General features: G+C 42.3%; 2 protein-coding genes across 2 annotated transcripts in view; one reads left to right on the forward strand and one right to left on the reverse strand.

Annotated features, from left to right (window-relative positions):
- The window catches only part of smyd2a (SET and MYND domain containing 2a), a 31,189-nt gene extending 20,694 nt beyond the window's left edge, over positions 1 to 10,495 (forward strand). Inside the window, exons 7-12 of the mRNA XM_039737768.1 lie at positions 1,949 to 2,051; positions 3,797 to 3,907; positions 5,075 to 5,195; positions 7,993 to 8,167; positions 8,823 to 8,931; positions 9,103 to 10,495. Of these exons, the coding sequence (XP_039593702.1) occupies positions 1,949 to 2,051; positions 3,797 to 3,907; positions 5,075 to 5,195; positions 7,993 to 8,167; positions 8,823 to 8,931; positions 9,103 to 9,183 (700 nt within the window). The 3' untranslated portion in view covers positions 9,184 to 10,495. The remainder of the gene's footprint in view (positions 1 to 1,948; positions 2,052 to 3,796; positions 3,908 to 5,074; positions 5,196 to 7,992; positions 8,168 to 8,822; positions 8,932 to 9,102) is intronic.
- Positions 10,496 to 21,665: 11,170 nt separating this feature from the next.
- Positions 21,666 to 25,202, reverse strand: LOC120516853 (tyrosine-protein phosphatase non-receptor type 14-like). Its single transcript, XM_039738819.1, has 3 exons — positions 24,478 to 25,202; positions 24,029 to 24,192; positions 21,666 to 23,110 (listed from the first exon to the last, which is right to left on the reverse strand). The coding sequence occupies exons 1-3, from the start codon at positions 24,587 to 24,589 to the stop codon at positions 22,982 to 22,984; spliced, it is 405 nt and encodes a 134-aa protein (XP_039594753.1). The 5' UTR covers positions 24,590 to 25,202; the 3' UTR covers positions 21,666 to 22,981.
- Positions 25,203 to 27,047: the final 1,845 nt, after the last annotated feature.

Genomic DNA, 27,047 nt, shown 5'->3' on the forward strand with positions numbered 1-27,047 from the left:
TTAGTTTCAGACATTTTAAATACAAAACATTTTTACTCACAAAACCTAGAAATCTGTGCATGCAGAAGGAATAGTAAAGGTGGATTGTTTGTTTGTGTGCAGACCTGAATGTGAACTGTGAGTAATAAGGGAAGCGGCCCCTTTAAGAATATTACCCAGAGGGCTGTGTGGGACAGTAAGATTGCTGAGTTGACGCTAGCAGCAGCCCTGGGACTCTACTTTGGATTACGCCTGTTTCACGACATGTGTGGTTTTAAAGCCAGCGATTTTTAAAAATGGAGATTTAGGGCAGGCAAAGCCACGTCTTGTTCTGTGTTTGCTTGGTGGAGATGTGTGTGAGAGGGGAAGAAGCTGCCATTTTATCTGTTTAAGCTGGAGAAGTGAATACCTGAATCCATTTGAGTTACAGGGCATTAACAGGCATTTAGACGCATTTCAGTCTGAATAATCTGCACAAATATATTCTACTAGCATCCTCCAAAATGGTCAGAATTTTGAATCCTAATGTCATATAGTGAGTGCTGTGTCCAAATCAAGAAGCGGCCAGCTAAATCACCACCTTTAAACATTTGTCCCCGCATGCTTTTTTTTTTGTGGGGGGCATACATTTGTGTGGGCACTTTTGTCCTCCTTTGACCACCATGAAGAGTGCTGGTTGTGGAGGAACAGTTTGTCAAATCTTGTAGCAGGCCCAGACATCTGTTTGAAACATGACAGAGTGGAGAAAAATACATATTTGGGCCAGAATTGCAGCTTATTCCTGTACATGCCATGTTGATTGGCCATCAAAATAAGGTGCCACTTTCCCGGTGCAATACTAGCTTGGGAACAGGGACAAAGAGTCCTGAAGGAATTATGCAGTCAGTCACCTGAAGTGTATAGATCGACACCCTCTGAAGCAATCCGGTGTGCTCGGTGACTGGAAGTTGTCTTGAGTGATGCAGATTGGCACCAAGTCAGAGAGATGGGAGGAGCGGGTGCTGAAGGTAACTGGCACAGGGACAAGCTTTGGCAAAGACTAGCTCTTCCATGAACCTCGGGTGACTGCAGCAGTGATTGCCACAGCACAGAGGGAGATGAGCTAACGAGATTAAAAATAAAGAATACCAAACTAGATGCCCCAACTGCTTAGTAATTTAACTAAACAAGGGGGTAAGGGCAACTGAAATGAATCAGAAGGAATAAACTGGAAAAAAGGGCAGCTTTCAGAGTGGAACAAGATTAAGAAACTGACAAAGTAACTGTGCACAACAGCTTTCTCGAGGCAGAAGGATCTTATGCTCCTTTCAAATGTAAGAAAAACCATCGATGTAAACGCTTGCTGTAAAGTAAGTATAGTTCATAACTTTGAAAACAGGAAATCGGAGAGCTGGGCTCAAATCTCAGGCCCGAGTTAACATGCCTGCCCTCCGTCACTGTGGATTTCCCTCCTCCATCCCAAAGATGTTCAGGTCAGGTTAGCTGGACGCTCAGTGTTGACCCGGTGTGGTGGGGTGAGGCCTGCAATGCTCCCCTTCTCTGCCTTAAACTCAATGCTATGGGGAAGAAGTGGCCATTGTGTTACCTGGGGTAGCAAATTAATGAATGATTTCTGTTCCCCGTACTTCAAATATCTATTAATTATTGAATATCTTCTTATTCCATTTAAGGGCCATGGAGAGCTGGAGCCAAATCATGAAATTAAAATTGTTTTTCACCCATTTCCATTAAACTCTTGTAAATGTTATATGTGTGTGTGTGTGTGTGTGTGTGTATAACGTCACAGGAACAAGCACTTGAAACATTAACAACTCCATTACGAGACATCCATTTGGTCTGCCTTATTATAACCAGATTATTTTTTTTCTCTTTTATCCATATGATGATGATTTCATTTTTTTTAAACTGTTTTTTCTGTTCTTCACTTGAGTTGACCTCTCCCTCTGTTTCTGTTCTCTCTGTAATTTAGTGTTGCCCTAATGAACCACAGCTGCTGCCCCAATGTGATTGTCACTTATAGAGGGACCCTTGCAGAGGTCAGAGCTGTCCAGCCAATCAGCCCAGGAGACGAGGTAAAACCCAAAAGAGCGCGGCCCTACCTGGACTCCCGCTACCCATAACTGTATTCTGTGGTGACTGACTTACAAAAATGATAGGCTGCAATATAAATCGTAAATAATTCAGTTTGGCCACTTTCAGCGGCCTGCCATCGTCAACGTTGCTAGAGGTTGAGGCTCTAATGTGAGTGACAGTAACATCCCTGTTCTTTAGTAGCCTGTGAGCTTTTGAATTCCTTTAGAGAAAGAACAAAAAACTTGGGAGGACCAAGCCAGCCAGCTCTGTGGGTTTTTTTTTTTTCTTTCACCATCATGACCACCTCCTCTTGCTGTTATAATCCAATTTCCTGGATCGTTCGTTTTCTTTTGGTGAAAATTAATCACCTCCCCTTCTTCCTGCCCCTCATGAGTGGCCATCACAAGAGCTCTGCATTCATCCCATTTGTCCAAGCATTTGTGAACATCTCGATCCACTGGCTTACACTTTAGAGAGGCAAACCATTGTCCTCGTGCTGAGCCCATGAATGGGGATGAACACAAACTGGTGAAAATGGTTTGACAGGTTTATAATTTGTTAGCACCTTGTACTCTGCCAGGAGGGTCGTCCGCAGCAGAGTGGTGGACCTCTAGACTGAGAGAGAAAGAGAGACTCGGGGAAACCTGGACTTTATGATTTGTGTCTCTTTGCAGTTTTTTTTCTTCCTGGCTTCTTCTGCACCTTTTTATGGTGGGCTTGGGTTTTATTTAATACTTTTGACAGTGGAAAATCCACAGTTGTTTCCATCTGGGCCTTTTTGCCCAGAGGGGACTGGGCGGTCTCGTGGTCTGGAATCCCTACAGATTTTATTTTTTATTTTTTTTTGTTTTTTCTGTCCACCCTGGCCATCGGACCTTACTTATTCTATGTTAATGTTGACTTATTTTTATTTTTTACCGTCTTCTATTTTTCTTTCCTCCATTTTGTAAAGCACTTTGAGCTACGTTTTTTTTTGTATGAAAATGTGCTCTATAAATGAATGTTGTTGTTGTATCTATGGAGATTTCTGTGGATTTCATGTCTTTCTACGACACTGTTATTTCCTATGAGCTATGCATTCTTAGTGTTGGAATGCCGGGAATGTGTGGCATGAGATGTCATCATTGTAACTTTACAAACATCAGCGGCATTCACTTCTGTACCATCCAAATGAGAAGCCACTTTTACGGTGCAATACTAGCTTTGGAGCAGTTATAAAAAGGCTTGAAGGAATTGTGCAACCAGTCATCCAAGTTCTATAATTTGAAACCTCCGAGGAAGTCTGACGTGTTGAGTGCTGCAGTGTGGCAGTAGCCTTGGGGGCCCAATCAAAGATATGGGGTGGGGGCTGAAGGTAACTGGAACAGGGACAAAGACCACCTCTTAAATCCCCCTCGGGTGACTGCAGTCGTGATTGCTACATCACTGAGATAAGTGCACTAAATAGATGCCCCTCTGAGACAACCCAAGATTACGGATTGAACTTCGAGGACAAATTTAGCTTGTGTGTCTCGCTTATGATTGCTTGAAAAGCTTCTGATTCTAGTAAAGATGAAACATAAGGCTGATTCTTGGTTTCGACATTGGCGTGGTTTTCGGCGTAAGTCACTGAAATTATAATAATTACCGCCTCTCATCCATCATGGCAGTACCTCAATGTACAAACCCTCGTAATTTCAGGCTCATCTGTGTGTGTGTTGTTCTGCTTAGAGCCGTCTTTAATGTGTTCTTCTCCTGTCTATAGATATTTACCAGCTATATTGACCTGCTGTATCCCACCGAAGACCGAAATGACAGGCTGAAAGATTCCTACTTTTTTAGTTGTGAGTGTAAGGAGTGCACAACTAAAGAAAAGGTAATATACTCAAACAAATGTTTTTTCTGTGTGCATGAGTCTGATCTTTACACTGTCCAAGGGGGTCTTTTAAACACTAAACTTTATTAATTTGTACAGAAGAGGCTGTACTAGTAGTTTCTAAGTTCAGTTCTGGTACCCTCTGGGTGGCATCAGGTTTTGTATTGTCGTTTTACCTTTAGTACTCGGGTGTTGTACCGTGTTAGCCATTTTGAATGTTAAGAGAAAAGCCAAGCAAAATGAGCCCTTTTATTGGCTAACTAAAAAGATTACAATACGCAAGCTTTCAAGACATCTCAGACCCCTAATCATTCCATCTCGCCTGAACAAGGGGCCTGAGTTGCCTCCAAAGCTTGCATATTGTAATCTTTTTAGTTAGCCAATAAAAGCGGTCATTTTGCTTGGCTTCTCTCATTTTACCTTGAAATTATTTGATTGTGTGATTAGTGGGCCTTTTTGTGTTTTTATTTATTTTACTCTTATTATGCATGTAGTAAAAAGCAGAGATGACAACACATCAAGATGTGATTAACAAAAAACATTGATTTTTTTGTTTGGTTCATTTTTAAAATTTAAAGGTGAATTATTAGAAAAGTGACAAAAGACAAACCACGACTATACATAAAAATACGTAAGATGTCTGAATTTGAGTTCAGAGTGAGTGTTAATTTTTACGAAATACTGAATAACGTTAAAAAAAAAAAAAAAGATGAACAAATTTAAACAATGAGGTCAGTTAGAGGGAAAAATGCCAGCCAGCCAGCCTGCCTACCTGCCTGATGACTGCGATACTTGGGGAAGTAAAATCTGTAGCCACTGGGAGGCGCCAGAACTGAACCTGAGAGCCCCTGGCTCAGTGCTTTTGGTTTGTTCGTTCTTCATGTTTTGCTCTCCAAATATTTTGATGCTTGCTTTCTTTCCAACTCAGTTTTGGCAAATCCTCAGCCTTTGTTAATTTTTTAGGCACGACCTGCCACTTGATCTTCTTGAGATCATAACAGTTGATGCCACAGCGATATGGCCCCATATCATCTTAATTTTTTTTTTTTTTTCATTCCATATGACATGCACACGGTTATTTAATAAAAGATTGTAGTTTCTTAAAATAAAACGTTGACTCTCTTGTGGTGACAAGGTTGACTTGTTAAAAACTTTGCTTTTCTTTAGGATAAGGCCAAACTGGAAATTAGAAAAATGAACGAACCACCCAAGCAAGAAGCTGTGAAGGAGATGATCAAATATGCCAGAAATGTCATTGAGGAATTCCGAAGGGCCAAGCACTACAAAAATATCCTTTTATATTGTATGAAATGGACTCTATTTTCTCTTCTTTTTATTTCTAAAACTCTTAATTTATGTAATGCTTAGGAAAATGATAGTTTAAATATGGGGCCTTCTCTATGTCCAGGTATGGTGCCAGAGACTGGTGGGATGTTGCATGTTGACCAGCACATACCAGTAAGAATTTCATTGGCCAGGCACATGTGACAGTATTGACCCTCAGTATTTTGCACCATATGTGTGTCTACATATATACAGTGGATTCACAAGGTCTTCAGACCCCTCTGCCTTTCACATTTTGTTCTGTTGCAGCCTTGTGCTAAAATTATTTAAATTCGTTTTTTCTGTCCTCGACCAACACTCAATACCCAAGGTGAAAGCAGAATTTTAGGAATGTTTGCAATTTTATTAAAAATAAAAAAACTGAAACGTCATATGGACCCAAGTGTTCAGACCCTTTGCTGTGACCCTTGAAATCTGGCTGAGGTGCATCCCATTCTTTTGATCATCACTGAGATGTTTGGAGTCCACCAGTGCTCAGTTCCCTTGATTGGATTGATTAGGGAGGCACACAGATGTCTAGCGAAGGTGCGATAAATGAGCAAAAACTAAGTCATGAGGTCAATGGATTATCTGCAGAGCACAGAGACCGGATTGTGTCAGAGTGTGGATCTGGAAAAGGCTTCAGCAGCATTGAAGGAGCACAGTGGCTTCCATGATTCTGACACAGAACAAGTTTGACTCTTTCTAGAATTGGCTGCCATGACGAACATGTGTTGTGGGAGAGGGGCCTTGGTAAAAGAGGTGACAAAGAGCCCAATGGTCACTCTGACTGATCTGCAGAGAACCTGTGTGGAGACGGCAGGACCTTCCAGAAGGACAATTGCCAATGCAGCACTCTACCAATGCTGAGCTTTATGACTGAGTGGCCACGAAGAAGCTTCTCCTCAGTAAAGACACACGAAAGCCCACTTGGGAGTTTGTATAAAGGTGCCTGAAGGACTCTTGGGTTGTAAGAAATAAGACTCCTCTGGATTACTTGACACCAAGTTTAGTGTCATATCTGGGGGAGATCGGGCATCTCTCATCACCTGTGTGATGCATTTCCAGCAGTGAAACATGGTGGTAGCAGCATCAGGGACTTTGAGGCAGAGTTGGCAGAAAGCTGAACAGAGATATAGAGATGTCCTTAATGAAAACCCGCTGCAGGTCATTTGGGACCTTGGACTTCAATCAAGACAAAGCAAAGACAACACGGGAGTTGCTTAGGGTCAGCTCTGGGAATGTCCTTGAGTGGCCCTGTCAGAGTCTGCAGTTGAATTCGATTGAACATCTCCAGAGAGACCTAAAATGAGCTGTCCACTGATGGCCTCTGTCTAACCTGTCAGAGCCTGAGAGGATCTGCAGAGAAGAACAGCAGCAGAAAATCCTCACATCCAGGCGTGTGACGCTTATTGCGGCAAATCCAAGACAACTGCAGGCTGGAATACTTGTGTTTGTTTTTGATACATTTCTAAAAATTCCTAAAATCCTGTTTTCACTTGTCATTCGGGGCATTAAATGTTGTTTGAGGAGGGACAGAATGAAGTAAAATGAGTTTAGCACGAGGCTGTGGTATAACAATGTGAAACAAGAGATGGAGACTTCCTGAAGCCTGTGAGAGTCTGTGTCTGTCTGTATACATATTTATTTGCGTAAACACAGTGGCTTAAAGAGTGTTCTGTCCCCAACTTGTAAAATTCCAATTTAAATGCACGGTTCAAGACTGAAAATAACGACGAATATAAGGATGTTCCATCTTCACAATTCAGAGTCCCTGCAGTTCAGGAGTGTGCTGGTCGAATGACCAAGACCTCGGCATCTTTGTCTAGAAGACCAGAACGTGTGGAGCTTAGTGGGATCAGACATGATGTGACTTGGTGTCGGGCAGGACTTCGGCTGCTTGAGGGCGAAAACAGAAATGTTAAGGTAGAATTGGTGCAGCTCCCCTTTTACCCTCTCAAAGAATTTCCCTTGAGAGACTCGCCAGACTTGCACTTGTGACAGTATACCGTGTCTTTTGAAGGATGCTGTTTGTGATGTCCTGTCACCTGTTGCTTATCTTGTGTCGCCTTTAAAGATTTCAATGATGTCCTGGGCAAGGCTCTTGTATGGTCAATTTGTGGTTCTTCATATGCGGTGACGACTTGCAAAGCCTTTTCTATTTTTCATATCCTTTCCGGTGCTCAACATGAAGATGGGTTGTTGAACTCTCTTTAACCAACATTGACTTTCGACATACTTTGTAAATTGTTGTTCTTGTTTAAGTGACAACCAGGCCAACCACCTTATGAACAGAGCTGAGCCATCTACAGTTGTGCTACCTCTGATCTTTCGTCACTCATTAACCAGACGCGTTTCCAGTTCAGGTGTTGGTAATGTGACATTCATATCACAGGCACTACATCCTGGCAGGCCTTGATGTGCCATGAAAGTTACTGACTGGCTTATGCGAAATGCAAGGAGGCCTTTTGCCGGCATAACAACATCATCATCCTAATCGCCATTACATCGGCCACTCCTAGTCTACTGTATCTTGTGCATTGAAGTGTAGTACGGTTAACGTTTCAAATTCTTTTTCATGCTCTGCCTTTTATTACACCTGCTGTGCAGGTTTAAGTTAATTTTATTTTTTAAAAAGGTACCCTTTTTATGAACATCACTCTTTGTGTGTGGTTTTTTTTTTTTTTTTGAGGTTAATTTAGTTAAATGTAGTGCCTGAAGACAGCTTTACCGTATTCCTATGCTCCTTTACTCCGATGAACCTCCTAGTGAGCTTTTGGAAATCTGCGAACTCAGCCTGGACAAGATGGGCGCCGTATTTGAGGACAGCAACGTCTATATGTTGCACATGATGTACCAAGCGATGGGAGTCTGTCTGTACATGCAGGACTGGGAAGGAGCGATGCGATACGGGGAGAAGATCATCAAACCTTACAGGTATGGGAGGTCGATAGTCCTCCAGTTCACCCTGGGAATTCACTTTGTGGCTCCTCGACCAGCCACCTTCAGGTTACAAAGACCTTAAATATCATAGAGAGGTAAAGGAGAAGCTTCAGGTACTCTGTGGACAGGACAGCTTCTTAGCAGTAAGTGTCGCTCCTGTACACGTGACGTCAGGCTGGCTACAGTGTCCCAGGACTCGGCTCCTCCACACTCTGCCGGAAAGTTGCACCATCCCAGACCGACTGATCACTCGGCACCCGAGGAGCTTTTTGCCCAGTTGATGAGAAGTGGATTAATCCAAGTGCCTCCCATTTAGGTCTGATCTGGTTGCTTGAATTAAGTCATTTAGTATTTCTTTCTTTCTTTTTTAAGACTTTTGAAATGTCATAGAGAGACAATTTATATAATTACATTATGTGAGGTCCCAGTAGTCTCTTAACGTTATATTAAAAGATTGATCCAAAATGGTTAAGAGAATGTCATGGTAGTTCCGTGATAGATGAGCATTACAGACTATTCTCCAGAAATAGTACAAATAATAATAGTAATACATTTTATTTATATAGCACCTTTCCCATTCTCAGGGAAGTCTCTTGGATTGACATTAGGATGCCGTTTTGCCTTTTTTTTTTTTTTCTTTTGTTTTTAGCAAGCATTACCCAGCATACTCTCTAAATGTGGCCTCGATGTGGCTGAAGTTAGGAAGACTCTATATCGGCCTGGAGAAGAAGTCTCTTGGAGTGAAGGCCTTAAAGAAGGTGAGTAGTTTTTAGTGCGTTCTCATGCCTCACCTACGGTGGTCTGTGTGGTACAGGGTTGGAGAAATGTAACCCAACCCGGGCGTCGTCTGCCAGAGGAGAGCTGGGCGAGTTGCCTGGCGCTTGTTTCCAGATATTCGGTTTGTGACTTTCACACTTTCCTATTTCCAGGCCATAGCGATTATGGAGGTGGCTCATGGGAAGGATCACCACTACATTGCAGAGGTCAAGAAGGAGCTGGATGAACATTAAAAAGCCGTGTGGATTTCTTATTTCTTTTTAGCCGCACACATAACCTGGTCACTTATTAACCTTTTCCTCATCTGCACAACAAGAGAGTACGGGCCGAACACTTCTTTGTAACTTACGATGGTTACGGTGTTTGCGTGAAAATGAATACGCAGTGGCCTTTATTTCCTCCCACTGACTGTTTATCCATTTGACGTTTTGAATAACCCGATGCCAATCGTTGCTGATGGTTTATAGAGACTTGCTTTGCAGAGTATTTGGTACTGACCAGTTATGGCACACAAAGGCCGCAAACGAAGTTGGAAGAAACCCACAAATGAGTCTCTTTGCATCGAGGTGGCAATCAACCCACACTGGGCTTTTTTTTTTTGGGTCACAAAGAATGTCATGTGGAAGTGAAAACAAAAAAATATAGTTGGCTGTAAGAAAATGTGGCCATAAATGTACACCCTCCTCTTTATTTTAACGGACTGTGAGTCGGCCATTTTTGTTTTGGTAAAGTTTACACGAGTGAATCGGTAGAATCGGCTTTGCTTGTTATTGTATGATTTTATGCAACGGTACAACTGACCAAAGCCACGTGTTTTAGAAAATGATGAAGCGAGTGAGATAACCATTACCAGCAGCAGCTTTACCACCTCTTGAATGACCGCCTGGGCGTGAGGTGAAGGTTCCTCTCGTGTGGGTGTTTATAGTGTATTAGGTGCTGCGGTCCGAGTTGGATGGTAAGCTAATGGACCATCTGAGGCCTTTTTATCCAATGTTGTTGTGTATTGTCCTGTGTCACCATTTTACTGAATTAGACCCTCGTTCACATGGCTGCACTGCTAGTACGCTTCGGGCCGCATCGCGACACTGCCACTTTTCTAGCTGACAGCAGGGTAACATTCTCTTAAGTTTAGGACTTTCTCAGTTTGCCTGTTTAGCTCTTTTTATGTACTTTTTGGTTTCACCCCAATGCACGCCAGAGGGCTTGTTGAAATGATTTGATGCTGAAATGTAGTGAATGATCCCACTTGGCTGTCTGCATTTGTCCGCACACCGGGATCCCAAGGATACACAGGCATGCCGTCGGAAGTTTTGCACGGACTCTTTGTTCCTTGTCCTTTTTTCTGTGTGTTTGTTTGTGAGCTCCACCACATTAAAATGCTGGAATAATGTAAGTGACTGGATCATTCTGCAGAATAAATCTTTCTGTGTGCCATTTTGTTTTGAAAATTGTAATTTGTTATCCCACTTTTAATTTTTCAAAATGATTTTGTGTGCTATGGTTATGACTTGGTTGCTTTTTAAGAAATAAATTATGTCCATGTTGGAAAGCTGACTTTCTCTTTTCTTTCTATCCAGTGTGGCCGAGTTTAGTCTATCCATTGGAATTCGCTTTTTCCAGAACTGGTACCGACCCCGGGGAGGATGCCAGCGGGTCACACACAGCCACACTCGCTCAGGCCATATGGGAGGGCAGTGAAGCCGCCTCGTTAAGTGCTGCACCGCTCCATTAAGTTGGAGAAGGCCGCCATTTCTTGTCAGAGTACACTTCCTTGCTCATGTAGAGTGTCCATGTAGATCTGAAGCCCCTTTGAACGCTTGCACATACCTTGTCACTTGGCATCTTGTAGTTCATCACCTGAGCCAGCGCAGTATGAGGGTGAGAGAGATGGGCAAAAATATTGTGTAAAAATGGAGAAAATTCAAGTGTAGCGTCATGCAGTCGCTTAGTAAAACTGGTCATTAAAAGTGACACTCAAAAAAAGGAAAAGCAATTAAAAAAATGAATAAATAAATTTCCTTTCATAAGAAAATGCTAATCAAGGAAAGAAGTTTTTTTTAAAAAAAACCAAAACAAATACAAATCCGTTTCACCAGCTTAATCTTAAAAAACTCCTCTAGGGGACTTGGAACGAGCACCATGCCCTCCTTTCTCTTCTGCCATTGGTTGTGCATCTCATAGACCTTTTGAACGAATGACCAGTGCTTGCAGTGGGCCGGCACCCACCCACCAGTACGCAGTACCAGCACCTCTTTGAATTTGTACCGTGAGTGCCGCCATCTTTTGTTCGCATTCCAGGTGCGAACCAGTGATTGAAGTTTCACAAAGATCGAATTGCAGTGTCTGTCTCGCCACGCTCCAAGTTTCACAAAGACCGCACTCCTTGATGGAAGTGTGTCACACGCTCGAGGCTTCACGGGAGACCCTAATGCCGCTTGTTGTTTGAGCGTTTCGACTTTTTTGAAAACAAGTCAACATTTTTGGTTTGTTTTTCTACCGGTAAACATAACGCTAAGGAGGCCATGCCTTCATGTCTTCAAAAACTGGCATGGGTTTGAGCAATTCTGTAATTCTGTAACAAATGCAATTGTTTCTTTTTTTTTGTTTGTTTGGTAATGAATGCAAAAAAGCAGGGTAGAGATTAGAAAAGAATGTTGAAGCTACCGTCTATATATTGTGTGTGATGTGTGTGTCTGCCAGCCATACGGCTGAAACATTGTTAGTGAAGACTAGGAAGTGAAATCTTGTATGTTAATATGTTCTTATTTCTCAAAGTGCCAGGGAGTGATGAAGTGATGCTTGTTGGTCAGACGGGCAGGCCGGAAATTCCCTGAAGTCTGGAGATGGGACAATATGGCTACGGCTACAGGTTGGGCTTTCGTGTACTGCTGGACTTTTATTACCTGCACGCCTCATTTTCAGCTGTAGGCCAAGATGCCTGCCCATCACACAGCACAGGTATGCATTTGTAGCCCTGCAGTACTTGTGCTCACCACTAGGCTGTGCTGTCCACACTGCACTTTCTGTACTTTTCCATTTAAAGGAGGAGAATAAGAACAGGAGTAAGGAGCCCATCAGGTTAGTGGGTTTGTGTTTTCTATTAATTGAATTAAGTTCTCTGGTTTAATAAAATGCACCATTGATCCATTCTGGTTTCTTATGGTGCTGGAGAGTGGTGATGTGGTCCATGCAAGTGAGAATTTCAGTGGACTCTTTATATGAGAGGATATGACGACTGCTGCCGCCACTACTACCACAGGTGTGTGAGTTGTTCCACCGCTGCACTTTCACACCCGCAGTCCTCCCTTTCATTGCTAGGCCCAGTTGTCTACTCGTTTATGCAGCACAGGTATGCATTAGTAGTCTTGCAGTACTTGTGCTCACCACTGGGCTGTGCTGTCCTCACTCGCTTTGCATTCTACGTGTTTTTGTTTTTTTTGGTATAGTTTTTGTCGTGTTGTTTTTCCATTTGAAACTTATTTACTATATCTGTCAGTTTTATTTGTAAAGGAACATTTGGTTAAGGAAGAACGCTGAGGTTTTGAGGTAATGTCCACAAGGACGCCGGGCTGTGGTCACATGTATTTGTTCATCAGACATTTAAGTCCAAATTCCACTGTGTTCTTGGCAGCGATGGCGCAGACATGTGGGAGAGCCTTTTATTGCCCCCCTTGTGTCCCTCCTTAATTTAGAGTGCCATCGCCTGTGAACATGGGACCTCTTTACAAGGACTGTGGGGTCACTTACTGCCTTGTTTGAATCCGAGTGGGGCTTCCATCAGCTGCACAACAGACGATTACATGACACGGGAAGCTTGTGTAGACACAAAAGGAGAATGGCGATCACATAACGCCGCTAAAGTCTAGAGACACGTCATGGAGTCGCTGCCAGCTTTGGAAGAGTCAAGAAGGGCAAATGGATCGCGTTGGAAGAAACGTCTTTATGGGTGAGTGGAAGACTTTTGAGATATCGGTGAATGTATTGTGTGTAACGATTGGTCAGCTCTTGTTTAAATGTTCATGTTGAGAGTGGCACACACAGCCCATTTGATTCTACACACGGTTGGGGGCAAATACAGGGAGTATTCTGTTTTATTACTCTTACATATTAGTGACAGCACTGTTGGGAAAAGCAAACTTCTGCAGTTGATTGTTCTTTCCACATGGCGCTGTGCAGTTCGTCCCTCCTAGGAAGGCAGACAAGGCGTTAAAGAAGTGACACATCGACAGCAGTTCATATAAGCAGTGAACATGCGCAACAAAAGCTGACTTCTCACTAATGCAATGCGTTGGGGCCTGGCAGCCTTTCGGTAAAATGAGTAAAGTGGCACGGAGACAAGTTACAAGAGGCTTGCTATGCCTTATGGCTCAGGCTCTTCAACTATGAGCTGTGGGTGGCACCGTTGGGTCGCCATGTGCTGTTTGTATTTAATGAGAATGGGTCGTGTACGGTGTGTGAAGTGTCTTTGCGAACTGTAGTTTGATAATTGAAGTCTAATAAGTGACATCTCACATGATTCGTTACCATCGAATGTCACAGTTTCCATTTGAGACGATAATTGGCGAGAGCTCTTCAGATGGTTGTGTTTCTACATATGCACGTTACTTAAAAATAAGTCTTTTCTAAAATGTAGCGAACAAGAACAAACTAAATGAAAGTGAAATATTGCACTGTGTGATGTCACAATGATTTTTCATTCTTTCTTCAGATGTCCTCCATTCACGTCTGTTAGCCACAGATAAGCCGTCTTTGGTGCTAAAGGCCTGAAGATGGTTTGCAAGATAACTCACAAGCTGCGCCAATCTTACATTGCAGAGTTTCATTTCTGAGAATGTCTCTCAAATGACTTGAACTGATTAGTAATGCATAACAATACTTCATGATGAACGCACATCAGTTTAACTCGGCCAGCGTTCCTCTGCCGGCTGGGACTCAAGTTCACATTTACTGTCGCCTTTGTTCATTTTCAAGTCTTTTGTATTTCTGAATGTTATCGGACTGTGGGTGATCGTCCAGTAGGCAAGGCCACCTACCAGGAAGTGGTCTCTTTTTGGGTCTCGCTCTCCCACAATTCCCGGCCGTTCCTTCCAATTGGGCTTTGGGGTTTACTTGCCTCGTCTGTGCTTTGTCATTTTGGAGTGTGTCGACTTGGCTTTGGATTCAGGATTAGGATTTTGTTCTCCTGGGATTGCCTTGCTGGCAACTCCTTTACGTCTTTGTGCAGAGCTTCATCGTGAAACAAAAAATATAAACTTTATTATCACAAAATGTTATGTAGCTTGTGTTTGCCCGTATAACTAGCCGGGATTTGATGGTAAATTGCCACCCACGTGGGTAATTTTGGAAGTACTTTCCACGACAAATAGGACCAGGTTAGGTGGTGAACTGCTGGCTCCATTTGCATCTTATCTTTACTAAATGGTAAATGGCCTGTATTTGATATAGCGCCTAACTAGAGTTCAAGAACCCGACTAGGCGCTTTACAACACAACAGTCATTCACCCATTCACACACACATTCATACGCTGGTGATGATAAGCTACTATGTAGCTGCCCTGGGGCACACTGACAGAAGTGAGGCTGCCGAACACTGGCGCCACCAATCCTTCCGACCACCACCAGCAGGCAAGGTAGGTTAAGTGTCTTGCCCAAGGACACAACAGCTGCATTCTCATGCCGGGAGCCAGGATCGAACCTGCGACCCTCCGATTGCTGGTCAACCCGTTCTACCGACTGAGCTACTGCTGCCCCTAAAATAAAATTTTACTAAAATAAAAAGCAATTCAAAAAAGATGGGAGCTGTAATTTTACTGATCGGTGTGTTTGTTTTTTTAAGTGAGGATGTCATTTCTGGGTGCATTTTCTATTTTTAAGGATTTTCACCACCATTGCCCATTTCTTGTTTACTTGACGTTGTTATTCTTGTGCAGCATCACAACGTCTGCATTGTCGGCGATGTCATTATTATCTTTGCTGTCACGCCAGGTTCGATTTTCCTCGGTGGATGTTCCATACAATGTAGATCTTTATCGGTAGTTAGCTTCTTTTGGCCCTAGCGTGAGAATTTTTGGAAATGACTGCAGTTGTGTTTCTGACTTTGCCTTTCGGTCGGCCACGGTCTGCCTGGCTTTGACCTCATCTTTCTGCTTTCATTATCATCTCCTGCTCTCCATTTGCTCACAGTAAACTGAAGAGAGCTGATTAAGATTCAGTTCAAAACTGGGAGTCTTACTGAAAATAAAGCACAGAAATGTTACTTGAGTAGTAATGGGCTTCTAATTAAGAAATTGGGTTGGAGTAAAGACCCCTCATCTACGCACGAGTCCACTGTATCTCTGTGCGGATGGCCGAGGTCCACACGTTTGAAGGAGGGTCTTCGTGCGTCTCTAAGTAATGAGCAGCCGTCGGGTCGAGCGAAGAGGAGTGACTTGGCAGAATTGGCGATCTTCTGTAGAAATGGCACATTCAGTTGTATTTACACTCTGATTGGCTCCGATTGTCCTCCCTCCTGCCTAGGTATTGGCTTTGAGTTTAATTGTTAATGTTTGATAAGCTACAGAAGGAAGACAAAAGCATAACTGAAAAAATGAAATGGTTTATTGAGAGTGAATAAAAGCGCTGGAAATCATTTACAGGAAAAAAAAAAAGTTACATTAATGAAAATAACAATAAACATACATATAAAAATAATTATGTACAAAATACATTTATAAGCCAATTGCAATTTGTTATTCTGCTATAAAATAAACTTCAAAAGCAACGGAATGTTGAAAGACAAACTGCAGTGGTACAGAATACTGTCAGGCATCTTTGAGGGGCAACTACAAAAGAGCAATGCGCGTGGATTAGGAGAGCTGACGTACCGTGCAAAACCCTGTGAGAGCCAGCCAGCCATTCATTCGTTCTTGGTCATCGCTCTCGACAAAACACACATTACAAAAATACATAAAACATTTCACATAAAAAAATCTTCTCGTGTCTCGATCAAATTGTTTGTTTACAGCTTGTGCCGTTCAAGACCTCATTCAGAATTGAAAGCAGCATGCGTCTGATTAATGGCCTGCAGTATATGGCTTTGAACGTTTCTAGAAGTGCGAGTCGGAGCAGCTCTTGTGAATTTTGTGCTCTGGCAAACACATTTTAGTAGTGAGAGTTGTGTATGAAAAGCAGCACCCTGCGCTGTCTCCAAATTCAATGCTGCTGTGTACACGACGCACACCCTCAAGCAATACACAAAGCATGTTGAACATCCATCCATTATCCAACCCGCTATATCCTAACTATAGGGTCAGCCAGTCCCAGCCAACACAGGGCGCAAGACAGGAAACGAACCCCGGGCAGGGTGCCAGCCCACTGCAGGACACACACACACACCAAGCACACACTAGGGACAATTTAGAATCGCCAATCCACCTAACCTGCATGTCTCTGGACTGTGGGAGAACATGCAAACTCCGCGCAGGGAGGACCCGGTAAGCGAACCCAGGTCTCCTAACTGTGAGGCAGCAGCGCTACCCACTGCGCCACCGTGCTGCCCTGCATATTGAACTAAATTCAATTACGTTGTCTCTGCACCCCACCTGTGAGGTCACACTGCGTGCCGCTGGAAACAAACTGATGAGCTGTAAGCTGCACCTCTTTGATTTGTAAAAGACCAGAAAGGATCAGAATTCATAGGTCGGTTTTTTTTTGTGGTATCTACAGGTGGCCCTCTGAAATCATTCAGATGTTTGTTTTGTATATGAATTTCAATAAATGAAGGAATATGGAGATTGTACTCTTTGAGAGCTTTCATAAAACAAGCAAGAACCTGAGCTGTGAATGCATGAACTTACCATCTGTACCACAGGAGTATCCTACACAAATTTACTGAAAATGTCGAAGCGTGAATTTAAGTTGGTCATTTGAGACTGTTGGAGAGTCGTGATTACTGTCATCCTTATATTCTCTTTGCAATATGGATGAGCTTCACAAAAAGCAAATTCCGTGCATATGGCTTTATTTTAATAAAGTAACGCAAATCTGTCTTAAAATAGTAAGAACTTAATTCGGTGTGGTACACGTGTGGCTTTAATTGAATATTCAGGGGTGCAGCACAGACCTTGATGAAAGTTAGTGTGTGTCTCCCCCCCCAATATCGAAGAGGGTAAAGGTCACCAAATAAAGGGTGCGTCAACGTAAAGGCCACCCATGTGTTACATAAAGACCTAAGTGGTCCCACTTCAGCCATGAAGGCTAGCGAAATGGGATTAACAATTCAGTGATGACGGATTTCCTACATTAGTACATTCAAAATTTTAAATTACCGTTTAAATATCTCCAACCACTTGGTGGCACCTATTATTACTCTGTGCACTTTTGATTTTTAAATTTGAACTTTAAAGTATTTTCATATTACCCCAGTTATTTAAAAAAATATATATGTACATTTTAATAGCTCTATAAACTGGCCTCCACATTATTAGTGTTTGTTCCCATCTTGAAAGTGCAGATTATAAAATAGTGATGCACATGCGCTGTGTTCACATGCTATGGGACAAATGGAATATTCGAGTTTTCCCATTAGAAAGGTCACAGGAGTGTCCTTCAGGCTGGTATTGCCCAGTAGGACAATTCAGAGAAAACAATTGTTGTGTAAAATAATGTCAATGTTTCACCTCGTTTAAAAGTGTGAAATTAAAAAAAAAAAAACATAACTTAATCCGGTCAAATTGTATTTGGAGTGATGCGATACGTGCTCAGCGTATTACTCGTCTGACGTGAGTGATGTGTCCTAAAACATTGCATAGAGTGGAAATGGAAACCTTGGACAGCCCCTAAAAGAACCGCAAACATGGCTGAATTCTTTGCATTCATTTGTGCAGTGTGTACAGACGTCTGTGATGTGCAGCAGTAACTTTAAATACAGCCTACCCGGGTACAGTAATATTATGTTATGGGTGACTTCGCCCTCAAGCTATAGCTGAGGAAGACGCCGCATCTCGCTTCAGCTCCATACCGTTCGAGTTACAAGAGATCATGACACTTAGCCAACCTGAGAAACTGCACATGTCACACGGTGTATGATGGCTGAGAGCGTGACTGTGCTGCGTCTTGTTTTCCCTAAAATGCTTTGTACAGACCTAGGATACAGACCTTGATTCCCTCGTTTTTTAAACCACAGTGCACTAGGAAGCATGAGACGGAGTAGAGAGAGGAGTGCATCTCACTTCTTCTCATCCCAGAGTAGAGGAGAGACTGAGAGAGCGTTCATCAAGCACGCCTTTCTTCTCTTCCACGCACAGCAGTGAATGTGAGAGACGGTGAGTGCAGCAGGCGTGCAGCTAGTCGTTTTTATGTCACAAGAGGCCAGCCGAGTGAGGCATAGCATGGTATGTTGGAGCTTTTTTTGACAGGGTCCACACTACGGGATGCCAGATTGGGCATGGTCAGATGTCCAAGTGTTACCATATATGGAATGGGACGGAAGTTGGACTGTTAGGATATCATAAGGCCTACCACTGCATTCTGGTTGAGTAATTACCTTGTAGTGTGATGAATAAATAATGTTATTACTACCAAATTTAATAAATAAAGGATGTCTTTACTAGCAAACAATAATTAAATACACTTCTGCCATCATCCCGTATATGGTAACACTCGGTTATCCCATGGTGAGGGGTATCTGGGTTTCCTAACACTGGTGTGGATATAAAGGAATGAGAGTGGCCTGAAATTGCAAGAACACCAGAGACGCTCATCCTGTAGCAGCAGAGAAAACAGACCATCACCCTGCACCACGACATTTTCTTTATTTAATCATCCGCTAGCAGTTTGTGCAAGTAGAAAAGGTTGGACTGTAGTTTGCATATCTTTACGTTGATTTTTGTACAGGCCTTGCAGCAAATCAGTAATGACCTTGCGTTTCTCCCTAAACGCCGACCAGATATTCACATACGTGCAATGAAATGGTAACATGAAACGTCGAGAGTGGCATCTCCACCAATTTCGATAACCTGTTAATACTGCAATAGTGTTTCGGGTAGGGAAATCTGGGAACAGATGCGTCAGCAAAACTAATGTGAAGAATACTATTGGTGCCAAAAAGTGAACGTTTAACAAACCTAGTTTGATTCAGCAAAGACAATAAATAAACGAGTATATACAGTGTAGATGTGCCAGTCCCAGGCACTTGTGCAAACCTGGTGTGGCTGTGGTCACAACGGTAAACTTTTTGACCGCAATCAGTCAGTTGCTCTTGTTGTTTCTAGGAGTAAAGATGGCCACTCCACTCTTTGGGTGCACCAGAGAAGAACAGCCAGCAGTGATCCACTTTTTATGGCCTGAAGGTGTACCCGGAGCCATGGTCCACAGGAGGCTTTCCACACAACATGTGCAGGGTTTTACTACAGCCGGGTTTCTTATGAATAGTTTGAGAAGTTCAAAAGTAGTTAGACAAGTGTTATGCACAAAGAAGGCGCAGGACGCTTGTCCATGTTCACTAATGAGGACAACGTTGAGGGACTCTGTACCATGATTCTGATGAAGTAACGAGGATTTCTGCCCTGATACGCTTTCAGTCCATAAAAAGTGGATCACTGCTTGCTCTTCTTCTTTGGTGCAGACGGAGGGTGGAGCAGCCATGTTGAGTGCTAAGAAACAATGAGAAAAACGGACTGTATGAGGTAGAAACTTGACCATTGTGGCCACAGACACACCAGGTTTCCACATGTGTGTGAGGAATGCTATACAGCCACCATCCCAGCCAATGACTGACTGACACTCTTGTATGTACGCGCATGGTAGAATATGCATTTGGAAATTGACACGTCGACTCCTACTATGGGATGACATCGGCGGCGGTGCACGCTGCTCGAATTTCCTATTCCATTTACTGCATAAACACACAAGGCTGTACAGATAAAAAGAAAGCAACCACTCACTACAAACTTGTAATAAATATTTTAAGTGTTGACTGCTAATGTAAATATGTACTTGATAAGACCTTTAATTTTTCAAATCGGATTTTTACATGCAGGCGTTTCTTCTTATCAACATAAGAAGTAGTCCTGAATGCTACAGAGTATGAAATGACATAACGACACCACGTGTGGTGAGACCAAAATGTTCAAGGGCTGATCCCCTAAAAATACAGCATTGTTTGACGTGATGGAACAGTTTTGGTATCTCAACGAGACATAGAAACACCTTGGAAAGTCACCCGTTTGTCTCCGTTGGGTTTTAGCGATGTGTGCCGCTCAAGGCATGGTTTCCGTTAACATCATTTTTTAAACTAGAGTCAGTTGGCGCTCATGTAACACTCTGTGATATTTTGCCCGACTTACAAGCTTTTTCAAATCCATACAAAACTGCAGGAAAGTCGTTAAAGGTTGTGATGTCGCCGCTCGCAAGAGTTACAGTCGGACCCCATTTAAAAGGCTAATGGGCTCTTTTATGTGAAATCCTGTTGGTCAATTCTGCATTTCAATTCCCACTGACCAATCAGGAAGCAAATCTGTGTTTATGCTCTCTACAAGCATGACAGTCCGGTCAAGTTGTAGAACTTCAAACGTGATCAGGTCTGCTACAAATTCCTGGTAGCATTGCACGTTTGTACGTTTAACAGATGAGCATGACGCAGGCTGTAGTCGGATGATTCGGGCTAATCAAATGAATACTCTTAGTTAGCTACACAGATGTTAAAACCGAGTTACAGTCCCGTCTCTTCACCTCACTCACTGGTCTTGAATGCGATATCGCGGTGTGTGCTACTCTCATCTTTCAGAAATATTGCATGCGTTTTTGCCATTGTGAGCATACGACTAGATAACTGGACACGTGGATTATGCGAGACAAGTAATGGAAGATTTTTGTCCCGTGGGTGTTTTTTAAATTGTTTGCTGTGATCCAGTGATGCTCTCCATAGGCAGCCATTCTATCAGAAATTTTCATGAAAAACCGAGATTAAAAGTTTGTCAGCCATCACTATGAAGCATATGGGGTAAGTTGAGTATTAAAAAACGTATATCGCTTTTGGGTGGAGTATTTCTTTAAAGCTCAGTCAAGTCTCATAATTTTGCTGCATTTTAGAGATGTAGAGAGAGCATTTTGGTCAAGTCTCATAATTTGTGAAGCATATCGAGAAACACTGAACACCGTCCGTTAAGTTTGCTGTGAATTTGGAAGGGCCGCAGGTCACCCAGCGAGTCGGGAGTTGCTTGTTCTCAAACCTGTCACAAGTTGTATGCCACCCGTGGTGCTACATTTTAGAGATGTGGAGAGAACATTTTGGTCAAAATTATGATGGACAAGATGCTAAAAGAGAAAGCGGTCACACGTTGTAACTCTTTAATCAACAATAAATATTTGATTTCAGCAAAAGTATAAAAATGAGGCGCACTTCTCTAAGTATAAAAGCTACAGTGTATCAAATAAACATTATACAGCAATTAGAAATGTGTAACGTGACCACTTACACAAATGTCCGCAACAAGAGCAGTATTGTAAAAAATAAAAACAAATATATATATATAAACTGTATAGTCATGCCCCCCAACTGCTGTCCAAGTTTATATTTACAACACTGTCTGTCTTAAACGTTTTCTAAAACACAGGGCATCATTATAAAAATGTTAAGTTGTGGTAAGTCAAAGCAGTATATATATATATATATATATATATATATATATATATATATATATATATATATATATATATATATATATATATATATATATTCACTTTTTGTAGATATATTTTTACATTTACTTGGACAGAGAGGGATGTGTTACATGAGAAGGGAAATCCATGAAGGTCACAGTCTATCGAAGGTGTCACACAGTTCTGCTCAGAAATGAGCATTAAAAGAGCCAGCTCTTAAATACACTTAAATAAATATATATAGTCTTAAAAAATGAGAACATAAGGCACATTTGGTTCCTGGTCTAAACACTGTGGTTCTGTCAGGACAATATCGCTGCTCGCGATGAGACGATTCACTGACTGGCCACGGCTCACTTAGTATCTTGCTACTTCAAATGAGGTTTTTAAAAGGGGAGAAACTAATAACACGCTAAAAGTTTTCTAAACGCGATGGCGCGTTCACGTATAACGGTGCACATTAGTGGCAGGCACTGTACAGGAATATTTACACTTATACTTTTGACAGAGTTCTTTAAAGCTAAAGAAGTTTCTCTGTTTTTTAAAAAAATAAAAAGAAGCTAAGGCACTTGAGAAGGCAGTGATAAGTTAAAGATTGACGTTATTGGCTGTCGTAAGGCAACCATATTATGCTTGTAGAAGTGGAAAATGTGCTGTGCTATTTAATGAACAAACTTGTGTCCCTCATTTGCAGCATCCTGTCCCACAGTTAAAAACACAACACGATATCTGCGTTAACAAAAGGCCTCAAAACACAAAGGCCGTCAACTCTATTCTACCGCGTAGCATACTTAATTCATGCAGTGGGATGAAACGAGATTTTGCTTCTCTCCTCTTACTTCTGACCACAAGACTTGTCTTACACCAGAGGATCACACATTGATGTCAGATTTTCAGCCAGTGAGGACATTTTAAATCATCGCCGTCGTCTCAGACAAGTCAACAGAGCAAGAGTAGATAAGCAGTGAATTACGGTCAATATCAAGATGTAAACCTTTTAACAAAAAAAAAAAGCCGCGGTACGAAATATAAATGTGAAATGTAAGTCTCAAAAAAACAAGAAGACGCACATGAAAATACAAACCGTGTGGCCAAAATACCAAGACAAGGCCAGCAGCGTGTCCTAAAACACGAAAACAAGTCATTTCCATGCTATGGCGTGTTACATTAAATTGACAGAAATGTTACAGTCGACTTCACATATTTGCACATACTACTGTAAGGCACACGATCACAAAGGTCTGCTGACGTAACGATGGAAAGATTTAACCAAAATGAGGCTTAGAGGCCCACCTCCCTGAAAACTTGGACGACACCCTCGCTGTCCATCGCAGACCTGGACATGCAGAATTCCAGGTGGTCCTTATGGATCGCAGTATTGGATCCAAAAGGTTAAATCAGTCTGGAGTTCTTCAGAAACTGAATCAGGACCTGGTAGACAAACTTGTACTGAGCCACAGTCTGGACCATCAGCATACGCTGCTGTCGGAGGCTTTGGAGCATCATGGGAACATCCGTTTTCTGTATGGGCGAGGAGGAAAAAAAAGGAAAATGTTGGCTTGATTAGGTAACCTCACATTTCAACAAATTAAAAGTTCAGGTTGTTTTGGTCTCCATTTTCAAATTGAATTTTGGCCAAATTGTTCACTTGCCTTAAATATCCAACCAACTGTTAAAGAGACACCCGATGACGGACTGTAGCACTTCCACATGTGGTGGTCAAACCCAGTGATAACGGCACACCATGAACCGAGGATGGAGATGTCCGTACCACCTTACCTTACATGAACTTGTGCTTTACTTCTCCTTAGCTGCCTGCTGCAGTGGCCAACTTTCAAAAAGAATATCCCCCGGTAACCCTTTTAAAAATGGGCACTGCTTTTTGCCGATGCTCGATCACCTGTAATAATTGGCCGACAATTTCCAAATAAAAAATGTTTGTTACAATCTAACTGTAAATCGGCACAGCTTCCACAATGGAGGTACTTTTTTGTTGTGTTCACATGGTGCACATCTAAACTTTGTAAGAAGTAGCTGAAGGACCATTCAGTTCTAAAACTACAAACTTTACAAGGCAAGATCACGCGAAATGATCTACCTGGAAACGTCCAGTTTCACCTAGTAGAGTGTTAAAATGGAGCGTTTACAGCTTCCATCTAAATGGCCTGGGCCATTACACTTAATTCTACCACAGAAGATAAACTGCTGATGATGCCAGCGTGACGTAACATGGACAGCAGCCCAAGCATGTCAGAAAGTGAGAAGTAAGAAGATCAAGTGGAATGGGAGCGAGAAGAGAATCAGAGTGACGTCGTCTCTCGGCGCTAACAGAATCTTAACTGGCTGAGGAACATCCACCGAGGACGTTAAAAGACACTAGGAAGAAATAAGTTGGAGTCCCGAACAGAACCCAGCAGAACTCTTCAAGCCTCTACTTACCTCGTTGTGCTCAAGGCAGCTAATCATCAGTTCAGCTAGGATGACCACCCCGGTCCTGCCTACGCCAGCACTGCAGTGCACCACCACAGGTGGGTTTCTGCCTTTAGAAGGTTCCAGCATACTGTTGGTGTGTCGTCGTACTGACTGAATCTCCTCGAGGTACGCTGAAATGGCAAAAAAAAAAGTGGTTAGCACGCTGAAGATAACGTTGAATTCATCAATGCATTCATCCTCTACGGTGCTGAAGAATGGGGAACAATACGTGCACATCAAAAACGCTGCACATTTCTTCTATTTGGACCAATTCACATTTTCAATACCAACTGACACTCCAGCCTCTTTAGTTTAGGCAGGAAATTGCAACAGTTTCACACGATGGATGGATGACACGACATCAGGCGATGCTTAAAAACACAATCAAATCAGAAAAACAGAAAACCTCGTCTTACACAAGAATCCCTGCACGTCTTCAGGAATGCGTTGGTCCTGCCAGTCGGTGTACTGCAGGTGCCAAACCGTCCTCTCCTGTCCGAGGAGGAGATGCTTGACCTTTAACCCCATGGTTGCATAGCAGCCCGAATCAGTGCGGAATTTGGTTGTCACTTTGAACTTGCCGTAGTTGGCCGAGTTGTGCTTCGATCCCAGTTTCGGCCAGTACCTGTGACTCTTTGTTCTGCCTCCCTCCTGCAAGCAAAGACAAACACTGGGGTCTGAAACGGTCTGCTACTCGTGACACCTGGACATTGCTGTCCTTTACGACTTCTATTGTGTCTGCTCCTCATGTGGAGAGGTGTTAAAATACAGCATACTGACAGAAAGAGAGGCCACATTTTCCGGAATGGTAAAACTCGCGTTCCAGCTGGTGCCCTTTCGCATTTGTTTCAGAGCCTCTGATCAGCCAATTCCCAAGCTCACCACCCCGTGTCCAGTGCCCTTTTATTCAACAATTTCCAGGTGGGATGATTCCTGTTCACGTCGTGTTTACAAAGGCCACACTTGAGCGATTTTCTGTGCATTCTAGAATGCCTCAAATTAGGAGTCGGCATTGCACCAGTTGAGCTGGTATGCCAGAGGAGCTCCCAATTGTGGTATTGATTTGATATAGAAAAGAAAAAAAAATCATTGATATGCTAACGATTAACATAAAAGATATGAAAATCAAAGGAAACGGGAACCGTGGATTGATGTTGGTGTGTTAGTACCTTGAAGGTAATGTCTTTAGATTTGTACGTGTCTGTGTGATAAGCAAGGAAATGCTTTTCAGAATATTACCCACAGAGCTGTGCAGTTCAGACAGATTGGTGGCACTTTGACAGTGTGACCATGTTGAGATGAAGAGAGGAGAGGAAAAGGCCGCATCTTGTCAAACAGATTTGATTTTGTCGTAAGTTGTTGGGATGGCTGTGGATTGCACATACACACAAAGTACAACACATACAATGTGGGTGCCATCAGCATTGGGTGTAGAATTTAATATTCACCTTTCATCCTTACAATACACTGTGTGCACAATTATTAGGCAAGTGAGTATTTTGACCATATCATCATTTTTAATGCGTATATTCCAACTCCAAGCTGTATTAACTTGAATGCTTATTGGATTTAAGCACGTCAGGTGATGTGTATTTGTGTAATGAGGGAGGGTGTGGCCTAAGGAGATCAACACCCTATATCAAGGTGTGCAGAATTATTAGGCAGCTAGTTTTCCTCGGGCAAAATGGGCCAAAAAAGAGATTTAACTGACTCTGAAAAGTCAAAAATTGTAAAAAGTCTTTCAGAGGGATGCAGCACTTTTGGAATTGCTAAGATATTGGTGTGTGATCACAGAACCATCAAACATTTTGTTGCAAATAGTCAACAGGGTCGCAAGAAACGTGTTGAGAACAAAAGACGCAAATTAGCTGCCAAAGATTTGAGAAGAATCAAACGTGAAGCTACCAGGAACCCATTATCCTCCAGTACTTTCATATTCCAGAGCTGCAACCTACCTGGAGTGCCCAGAAGTACAAGGTGTTCAGTGCTCAAAGACATGGCCAAGGTAAGGAGGGCTGAAACCCAACCACCACTGAACAAGAAACATAAGTTGAAACGTCAAAACTGGGCCAAGAAATATCTGAAGACAGATTTTTTTCAAAGGTTTTATGGACCAATGAGATGAGAGTGACTCTTGATGGACCAGATGGATGGACCTGTGGATCAGTAATGGGCACAGAGCTCCACTCCAACGTATGAGCTGGTATTTTTAAAGATGAGCTAGTTGGACCTTTTTGCATTGAAGATGAACTCAAAATCAACTCCCAAACCTACTGCCAGTTTTTCAAGACACTTTCTTCAAACAGTGATACAGGAAAAGACCATGATTTTTATGCAGGCCAATGCTCCATCACTTGCATCGAAGTTCTCCACTGCGTGGCCAGCCAGTAAAGGCCTTAAAGATGAAGGAATAATGACATGGCCCCTTCCTCATCTGACCTAAACCCTATCGAGAACTTGTGGGCACTTCTTAAACGCTAGATTTACGGGGGAGAAAAACAATCCACCTCTCTGAAGAGTGTCTGGGAGGCTGTAGTCACTGCTCCACAAAAAGCTGATCGTCAACAGATCAAGAAACTGACAGACTCCATGAATGGAAAGGCTTATGACTGTTATTGGAAAGAAGGGGGCTATATTGGTCATTGATTGATTGATTGATTTTTTAAATGTCAGAGATGTTTATTTGTAAATTTTGAGGTGTTTGTTTATTATTCTCACTATAACAGATGAAAATAAACAAGTGAGATGGGAAAATTTTCATTTTTCCTTTAGTTGCATAATAAATCTGCACACTAATAGTTGCCTAATAATTGTGCATACAGTATGTATTCCCTGATGATGTTCACACTCACATTTCCGTTGTGAAACATTCAGGTTTCAGGTTTATTAACATTTTGGATTGACTGATAGCACTGTGTTTGTTCCATATTAAAATTAATCCTCAAAAATACAACTTGCCTAATAATTCTGCACTCCCTGTAAAATG

This window comes from Polypterus senegalus, chromosome 16, assembly GCF_016835505.1.
Source record: "Polypterus senegalus isolate Bchr_013 chromosome 16, ASM1683550v1, whole genome shotgun sequence".
NCBI lineage: Eukaryota > Metazoa > Chordata > Cladistia > Polypteriformes > Polypteridae > Polypterus > Polypterus senegalus.